At 48.6% G+C, this 9761-nt stretch overlaps 2 protein-coding genes across 3 annotated transcripts in view; both read left to right on the forward strand.

The window, feature by feature from the left end:
- ATL3 (atlastin GTPase 3) overlaps window positions 1-2745 on the forward strand; it is a 40611-nt gene extending 37866 nt beyond the window's left edge. The window contains exon 13 of the mRNA XM_015569092.1: window positions 2502-2745. The gene's annotated coding sequence lies outside the window, so the exon portion shown is untranslated. The remainder of the gene's footprint in view (window positions 1-2501) is intronic.
- Window positions 1-8516, forward strand: part of LOC102755016 (HRAS-like suppressor 3) — a 19380-nt gene extending 10864 nt beyond the window's left edge. For both annotated transcript variants that reach the window (XM_015569093.1, XM_015569094.1), the window contains exons 3-5: window positions 849-951; window positions 1724-1992; window positions 8244-8516. In XM_015569093.1, coding sequence (XP_015424579.1) covers window positions 849-951; window positions 1724-1992; window positions 8244-8345 — 474 coding nt within the window. In that variant the 3' untranslated portion in view covers window positions 8346-8516. The remainder of the gene's footprint in view (window positions 1-848; window positions 952-1723; window positions 1993-8243) is intronic.
- Window positions 8517-9761: the final 1245 nt, after the last annotated feature.

Here is a 9761-nt window from a genome sequence, read left to right on the forward strand (position 1 = left end):
CCCCCCCCAAATAAGCCCTTTTCAGCCATAGCTGAATTGATGCTAATGAGGTGATGCGGGCTCAGAGCCAGGGAGGCAGCCCTGTGTTAAGAGGGCTGGAGGTTGTCAGTCACTAATGGCCAATGATGGAATCAATGGTGCCCACCTCGTGTAGCCTCCATCCAAGCCCTGCTGTAATGGACTGGCGGACACGGGAGGGGCTGGGCGAGGGCGTGGCGCTGGGCCCCTCCCACATCCTGCCCTGTGCATCTCTTCCATCTGGCGGTTCCTGAGTGTTAGCTTCTGTTCTGAGCTGGCGATCTAGTAAGTAAACGGTTTTCCTGAGTCCCTTGAGCCGCTCTAGGAAATGATTGAAGCTGAGAAGGGGTTGTGGGAACTCCCAACGTACAGCTGGTGGTCAGAAGCTCAGGTGACAAGTTGGACCTGTGATTGGCACCTGAATTGCGGGGGGCAGTCTTGTGGGACCGAGCCTTTAACCTGTGGGGTCTGCGTTAAGGGTGGTGGTTAGTGTTCACTGAAGACTGAATTGCTTGGTGTGGGAAACCCACACATGTGGGTGGGGGGTACAGCAGAGGGGAGGAAGGGTTTTCACACACACACACACGCACACGCACATGTGCACACACATACACGTGCACATGCACACACTCACACGCACACATGCACACACGCACACACGCACACACGCACACGCACACACTCATCACCAGTTCTCAGGCCCCAGGCCAGGCGCGGAGCCTCTGCGGGACACGCTTCTGATTGACAGCACCGGGCGGGGACCCCCCTGTGCCCCCGGGTTCCAAGGTCTCCTCCTGCCGCCGCTCACAGCCCTGTTCTTGGTTTTGCAGCCAGAGCCCAACCCTGGAGACCTGATTGAGATTTTCCGCCCCTTCTACAGACACTGGGCCGTCTACGTTGGTGATGGATATGTGGTCCACCTGGCCCCCCCAAGTAAGGATGCCCAGGGCCCCCACTGTGCTGGGGCTGGGGGACAGGGAGACGGGGAGCTGTGGGCAAAGCTCTTTGTTCCTGGACTGGCAGTGGGTCCTGAGAGCTGCAAGAAGGCAGTTTGGTCGGGGCAATGGTTTCCAAACTCTGTTATGTTGCCCCTTCCAGGGCCTCAGCCCTGGCCAGGGCCGTGTCGGGGAGCCCACTGGCCCCCCCTGGCGTCACCTCGCAGGGAGCAGCTATGGGGTTTTGGTCCCTTTGCTCCCAGAAGGGCAGGAATGACATGTGCAAATCCTCCACCTTCCTACAGTGGTCAGCTTTGTGTACGCCAAGGAGGTGCGGCCCCGATAGAATCGCAGGAGGTTCACACTCTGTGGCCCAGGGAGATGGGTGCGCTCAGGGCCCATGTCTGCATAACCGAGAGGGCCTCTGCGGCGGGCGGCACAGGGTGCAGAAGGCAGCCTCTCTCGGTTAAAATAAAATCACCACGAATCATGGACCTTCACTAACTCCTGATTTCAGATGAGGAAACCAGGGCCCAGAGACCACAAGCACCTACTCCAAAGCCACACAGCGTGTGTGTCTGACCCTCCCCTCTTTTCCTTTTCACATCCGCTCCTCTGCGCAAACAGAGGCTCACGGCCCTTAAGGAACTTGTTGATCACCATTTATTTTATTTAAAATATCCGTGTTGAGCCTGCCAAGGGTGGGTGCCCAGCAGGAAGGCTGCTGTGAGCCCCGGACCATCGCCCTCTTTCCTCTTTGGGAACCACAGGTGAAATCGCGGGCGCGGGGGCCGCCAGCCTCATGTCCGCCCTGACCGACAAGGCCATAGTGAAGAAGGAGCTGCTGTATTTTGTTGCCGGGAAAGACAAGTACCATGTCAACAACAAGCATGACCAGAAGTACTCCCCGCTGCCTCCCAGCAAGATCGTGCAGCGGGCGGAGGAGCTGGTGGGGCAGGAGATGCTCTACAAGGTGACCAGTGAGAACTGTGAGCACTTCGTGAATGAGCTGCGCTATGGAGTCCCCCGCAGCGACCAGGTGCGTCCTCCGCCCGTGTCCCTGTCCCCAGGAACCAGACCATTCCCTCCGCTGACAGTGTCCGGGCATCCGGGTGGGCGGCCGGGGTGGAGGCGGAGGCACAAAGGAAACAAAATAGCAGGGACAGAATCTCTGCCCTCGAGGGTGTGACAGTCGGGGTAGGGAGGAGGGTGGGGAGAACTGCCAATCAGCAGAGTAGAGCAGTTCAGTTAGGGGGTGATGTCACCCCCATTGCCAAGGCCTCCCTGGCTGCCTGGGAGATGGACCCTTCCCACAGGCCCAGAGGCGGGTTTTATTATCCCCACTTTACAGATGGAGAAGCCGAGGCTCACAGCACTTACGTAACTCGTCGAGGACCATTTGTTCGACCAAACAGATCTGTGTTGAGTCTGCAGACCTGGGACTGGTGTCTTCCTGGGGTCGGCAGCTGTGCTGATCAGTAGCAGTGGCGGGATTTGGAGCCCAGGTCTGCCTGGCACGGCTCTTCATGTGAAGGCGCTGTTCTCAGCCCTGCTGCAGCCCCAGGGCCAGTCCAGGGGGCGCCAGGGCATGCAGTCTTGTTCATTTTCTAAGTTTGATTTTGGCCGTGATCCCTCTCGTTTGGAATCTCTTTTTCTCCTGGGAAGCTAACTTCTTTCCTGTTCCCTCTCACTCCTCCTCTCCCTTCCTGCACCTTCAGGACCATTTGTTTTTTTTTGTGTGAAAACATTGGAAAAGTTCTTAGGTGCATGTTGATGCAAAAGAGTATATTCCCCCCGCCTCCCCCCCCCAAAAAAAAATTTGAAGGCATTGCTTCATTGTCAGATAACTAATGCTCTTGTTGTCGAGAAGTCTGAAATGGTTCAGATTTCGGATCCTTTGTAGGTGATCTATGTTTTCTTTCCAGAAGGTATAGAATCTTTTCTTTACCTTCAGTGCTCTGAAATTTCACGACGACATAGCTGTGTGGATCTACTTTTCTGTATTGTGCTGGGCACTTGATGATGGCTTTCACTCTGGAAACCCCTTTGCTTCAGTTCTGAGAAATCTTCCATTTTCTCTTCTCTCATTCTGAAACTCCAATTGTTCCAGTGTTGGACCCCCAGACTGCTCCTATGACTTTATTATCGTCTCTGTTCTGTTTTCCATTATTTATTTATTTTAAATGAGAACACTAACATTTATTGATAGATTTGGATATAAAAGAAGTTTTTCTAAAAAGTAGCAGTGACACTATCACATAAAAAAAGAGAAACTTATGCTCAATAAATCTGTTTTCATTATTGGAGATATTGCCTAACAATTGAGGTCCTCATTCCCAGGTGGCTTTTACTTCAGGTAAATTTCCATACTCCTATGCAGCAATAAACTTGAAGTAAAAGTCACTCTAGACACTTGAAAGCAATAGGATACTCTATGAATTCAGGGTGCTGCATGAGGAAGATTTGGTAGATTTATAGAATATCTCCTAGTCATCTCATTTTTCATTATTTTCCATTGATTATTAATAGACTAAAGAACAGACTCACAGATTTATGTAAATGAAGAATTATGTGTCAATACAAAATCGTTATGTAATTTCATATGTCACTAGGCACGAATGATATTCAGAGCAATTAAATATGATTCTAAGTTTGAGATAGTAAAATAGCTAAGAAATAGTTTCTATCATTTACTCTATGGAAACAAAAATTCAACTCTTCTTGCAAAATGAAGCATTGGAAATTGGACACGTCACACTTTTCTTCCTATGGCTTTAGCCCTGTGCACTACCCACCCACGGGAAAGACAAAACAATGACCACACAGCAACAATAAAACAGCATAAACAATTCTCTTGGACCTCCTCACACACACACACACAAAAGTGAAACCAGAATATATTACAAAACAAAAAGAGGTGCCATCTATACTGTTTTCAAAGATCCCTTCTTTCATTTCTTGGCCTAAAAATGAGGTTTTATCAACCTCAGTACTACTGACGTTTTGGGTTATTGACAATGGAGACAGTTCTTCATTGTCATGACTTGCTCTGTGCATTGCCAGGTGGTTAGCAGCACCTGTGGCCTCTCCCCACTAGGTGTCAGTAGCACTTCCTCACCGCCAGGAATGAGGAACCAATGTCTGTAGCTGTTGCCAATTTCCCCCAGAGGGCAAAGCACACCTGTCCCCAGCTGAGAACTACTGGCCTAGTGAGTAACGGTCACAATACATGGTGTGAACAAACTAAATGTAGCTTCCATACGTCTCCCGTCTCGTGAGGGTGGTGGTTTGTGGACGCTGGAATGTCCAGCAGCGTTTCCTTGGTGAGTGCTGCCCAAGTGGCAGTCCCCTTTCCATTTAACCCACAAGGACATTTTTGTTTGTCTTTAACAAACACGTCTCCCGTCTCGTGAGGGTGGTGGTTAGTGGACGCTGGAATGTCTAGCAGCGTTTCCTTGGTGAGTGCTGTCCAATGGCAGTCCCCTTTCCATTTCACCCACAAGGACATTTTTGTTTGTCTTTAACAATCTGCTCAGTCATTATGTTTACTTGTGCTGTGCTCTTTGAAACAGATTAGATTTTCCTTCAACGGAATATTTATGACATTTAACTTACCAGTTAGAAAGGGCAGTAATGGTCCTAGCTGGTTTGGCTCAGTGAATAGAGTGTTGGCCTGCAGACTGAAGAGTCATGGATTTGATTCCGGGCAAGGGGACATGCTGGGGTTGCGGGCTCCACCCCCCGTAGGGGGCGTGCAGGAGACAGGCGATCAATGATTCTGTCTCATCATTGATGTTTCTATCTCTCTCTTCCTCTCCCTTCCTCTCTGAAATCAATTAAAACTATTTTTTAAAAAAATATATATTTTATTGATTTTTTACAGAGAGGAAAGGGGAGGGAGAGTTAGAAACACCGATGAGAGAGAAATATCGATCAGCTGCCTCCTGCACACCTCCTACTTGGGATGTGCCCGAAACCAAGGTACATGCCCTTGACCGGAATTGAACCTGGGACCTTTCAGTCCACAGGCCAATGCTCTATCCACTGAGCCAAACCATTTAGGGCAATATATATATTAAAAGAAAGGGTGGTAATGGATTTAGACTAAAATGTAGTTTGTGCTTTATTTTTTAATTTTTAAATATGTTTTATTTATTTCAGTGAGTAAGGGTAAGGGAGGGAGAGAGAGAGATAGAAACATCAATGATGAGAGAGAATCATTGATCGGCTGCCTCCTGCACCCCCCGCCCCAGTGAGGATCGAGCCCGCAGCCTGGGCCTGTGCCCTTGGCCGGAATAGAACCCAGGAGCCTTCAATTGCAGGCCAACGCTCTATCCGCTGAGTCAAATCGGCCAGGGCTGGTTTGTGCTTTACATGCCCGAGTTCCTAAAGAATGATTCCATGACTTTCCGCCTACCTGAAAATCCTCAGGCTTCAAAAAGGATATACTTATAGGCTTTTGTAAATGAGCTGCCATTCTGAATAGTACTTTTAATTTAACTTTTCTTTCATTTTAAGTCATTTTTAATTACAGTTGACACACAATATTATATTAGTCTCAGGTGTACCCCACCACCCAGTGATTAGATATCATATAATTTACTAAGTAATCATCTCGACAAATCTTGTACCCATCTGACACCATACATAGTTATTGGAGTATTCTTGACGATATTTCCTAAACTTGACATTCCTGTGACTATTTTGTAACAATCCAATTTGTACTTCTTTTTTAAAAAAATATATTTTTATTGATTTCAGAGAGGAAGGGAGAGGGAGTGAGAGAGATAGAAACATCAATGATGAGAGAATCATTGATCGGCTGCCTCCTGTATGCCCCTACTGGGGATCAAGCCTGCAACCTGGGCATGTGCCCCTGACCAGAATCGAACCTGGGACCCTTCAGTCCACTGGCTGACACTCTATCCACTGAGCCAAACCAGGTAGGGCCCAATTTGTACTTCATAATCCCTTCACTTTTTTAACCATCCCCTGACCCCTCCTATCTGGCAACCATCAAAATATTTTCTGTAATATTTTTTTGTCTTTTTTCCCCCTTCTTCGTAAAGAATACCCTTTAACATTTCACCACAATAAGGGTTTGGTGGTGATGAATTCCTTTAACTTTTTCTTGTCTGGGAAGTTCTTTATAGGTCCTTCAATTCTAAATGACAGCTTTTCTGGGTAGAGTAATCTTGGTTGTAGGTCCTTGCTTTTCATCACTTCATGAACAATTTTTGCCACTCCCTTCGGGCCTGCTGATAGAACTTCTTAAAAAAGCAACTAGGAGCCACACTCATAGTGAATCTACTCTTTGTCAGATGAAGTATTAGAATAAATAGAAATTGAAGATGTGCCCAAAGGTAATGCATATATTACATAAATCTGGATAAATGGCAAGGAATTATTTTTTATTATTGTAATTATTAAAGTTAGATTTCTATACAAATACTTTATACCCACTTTTATTTTGTAGCTTCTTATAGTCAAAATCCGATTGCTTTTAGAATAACACTGTCTTTTATCCACATAAAACATTACTGAATTTGCAGAAAGCACCTTAAAATTTTCTTTTCCCCGGAAACAATTCTGGCGCTTAACTGAGAGAAGCTGTGTAGTAGCATAGACAGCGAGGTTTCTGTAGTCTGACAGTATTTCAGTTTGTCCACTTAAAAAAGAAAGATGGATTTCTTAGTGTTTCTCCTTCATAGCATTCTGAGTTGAGGCCTGTGACGCACACCGGGTCGCCCATTTTCCTGATCAGAAAGAACCCTGGTGGTCTCAGCACGGAGGCTGCGCTGGACCCACCAGCCTCGCACCAGGAAGCCATCCGTGGCCTCTGCAGTCGCGCTGACTCTCAGGATGGTTTTCCTGCAGCGTTTGCACCACCAGGACTAACCAGAGGGCACTCTCCTGGGTTTCATTATACCCTGCACACAGCGTGACCGCAGACAATGGGGCTGCTGTTGCCTTGACAAAGTTTCTTTTATATGATCCAGCGGCATCAGCATTTCTTCTCTGTAGAGAATTAGGGGCCCTTGTGCCTCCTCCCTCATCTGCCAACCACGTCTCCCGCCTGACACAGAGCTGAGCCAGGAAAACACGGGGCGCAAGTGAATTTTCGCCGGTTTCCTAGCAAGTTCACCAGCAGAACCAGGGCGGCCACAAAGCCGTGACTCATGGCCTTTTAAGGGAAAGTTAAACTGAGCAGCAGTCAACCTCAGATCTGTAGCTTCCTCCAATTCTGTCATCATATTTTCTGGCTGCTAAGAACATCAGTGAAGGGTGCCTTGTCATGTTAGTTACACGGGTGTCTCCTGACATCTCACACAGCTGGACACATTTGGCATCTATATATCCCTAGAGGAGCTCCAAATTCTTTCCTGCACTGGTCACCTAGGGGTTGTGGCAGCCACACATATACAGCCCGGGCAAGCTCTGTGGTTAGAGTAGCGAGGGCAGCGCTGACCAGGCCATGTAAGGATGTGGGTTCAGGGTATCAGGTCCACATTTTCATCCTTCTTATTCCTGGGATGTTTGATGCACTGTCTTCATTGGACTTCTTGGCATACAATGATTAAGAATCTTGTCCTTTCCTGTTTTATTTATTTATTTCCTTTGCTATTCTTGATTCTGCTTAAATGTCTGGCTTGTTTTTGGGGTGAGATTTCTCGATTTGTGCTCAAGACCCTTTCAAGCCTTCAGTGGGAGAAAGTACAGCTTTGCTGCGTTGGGCCCTGTGCCTTCATGGGGAACATTGCTGTGAGCTGAAGACAGGGCTTGCTCTCCCTTGGCGTCATCACAGGAGCTGGTGTTGCTTGCGCCTGGTCAGGCACCTGGCCGGGCCCTGGGGATACAGCAGTGAACAAGACATGCGAGCTCCTGCTCTCATGGAGGTCATAGTTTATTGATGATTCAGTAGCAATTCCTCCTTGACTTCACACTAGCTTCAAGGGCTCCCCGTTGGCCAGCCAGGACCGCAACTATCCTGGCTGCATCTCCCTGTCCTTTCCACCGCCACCCTCTGGGACTCATGTGCTTTAAATACCCGCCGGGGGAATCGAGGTTCCTCATCAAGTCCAGGTCCATCCCTGGCCAGCTGGCTCCATCCACCAACCCTCTTCCCTTCCAGCCCTCTCTCCCCGTTTCCTTGCCAATATTTGTTGACTTCTGAGTTTGTTATGGAGACCAAGGGGCATGCAAGGCTCTATGAGCTGAACATTCCTGTTGACTGCACAGCCTGTACTCAGAGTCCTGACCCAGGGTCTGACCCACCTCCTCTCTTTGCAGGTCAGAGATGCCATCATGGCGGCTGGCATCGCAGGAGTGGGCTTGGCAGCCGTGGGCCTCATTGGCGCCGTGATCTCAAGAAACAAGCGACAAAAGCAATAAGTTGAAGGGACTGTCCCGACAGCAGTTACTTTAAACATTAACGGGATCTTGTTTGGCTAGAGGTTTTGAGGTTTGGTTTATGGCTTTCATTCTGTTTTTATAATAAGGCATATTTTCACAGAATTAAATACAGCCCAATAAAGGAGGATTTTATTGGGGGAAATGCAGCCAGAACGGCCTGGTGTGAAGTCTGTTGAGGGCACAGCTGGGCTCTGTTCCTGGTGACGCCAGTTTGTGCCCTGGCCCTCTGGTGGTCTTCTTTCACTTTCTCTTTGCGGCTGCGTTCTGGACCTTGCAGGACACACAGTCCAACTCCTGTTACCTCAAGTGATGGGCGTTTCTGGTTGTGAGGACACACTGGACAGCAAGACCTGGTGGACATACGAGAACAGGAACCACGGGAGAGTCAGGACCTGGCCTGGAACTAGACGCAAGAGGGCTTCTAGGCCCAGCAGCCGGAGTCTGCAGACGTTCACTGGAGTGCAAACCAAACCAAACCTTTGCCATAAAGAAACTCAATACATGCTCTTGCCGATCTAAAACCAGCCTATTACCCTCTGCTCTTCACATCTTTCCTCTGCCTTGTGGCTTCCACCCTCCCCCCTTCCCCCACCCCCAGAACTGCTTCCTCACCACTGGGCTTGGGACAGTCCCGGGGGCTCTGACCCCACATCCCCTCCTTTGGCCCCTCCTCCCATATCAGCTCAGCTCTGTCCCTCCCCGCTGCCCGTCAGGTGCTTCTAGTTCAAATTCTTGAGAGAGAATCAGCTCACCAAATCCTAGGTTAGCCTACTGATTGGCTGCTGTTGGGTCAGGTGACCATATTAGGCCAATCAGCTCTTTCCTGTTGGGGCCAGGTCACATGGTGGTTGCCTCACACCTTCTGGTTTGGGGGTGTGGCAGGCCCCAAGCCTGACCTCCCTGCTGCCCAACCCTCCTGGGAGGGGTTGGGGGAAGGAATGACCTGGACAGGTCTGTCAAGGAAAAGAAAACGGACTCTGTAAACTTAAGAAGAGAGTTTTATTGAAGACTTGTTGAGGGCTGGCCACGAAACAGTGCTCTGACTTAGAGGGAGTGAGAGGGACTTATGTAGGCAGAAAAGTAAGTGAAGGTACATTTGACACTAGAACAGTGGTTCTCAACCTGTGGGTTGTGACCCCCTTTGGTGGTCGAATGACCCTTTCACAGGGGTCGCCCAAGACCATCCTGCATATCAGATATTTACATGACAATTCATCACAGTAGCAACATTACAGTTAGGAAGTCGCAACGAAAATAATTTTATGGTTGGGTCACAACATGAGGAACTGTATTTAAAGGGCCAGAAGGTTGAGGACCACTGCGCTAGAAGTTACAACTCGGGTACCTAAGCTTCCATGGTTGTTTGACATCAGCTGGAAGGGACGCATAGAAAAG

Source organism: Myotis davidii, unplaced genomic scaffold, assembly GCF_000327345.1.
Source record: "Myotis davidii unplaced genomic scaffold, ASM32734v1 scaffold425, whole genome shotgun sequence".
Taxonomy (NCBI): domain Eukaryota; kingdom Metazoa; phylum Chordata; class Mammalia; order Chiroptera; family Vespertilionidae; genus Myotis; species Myotis davidii.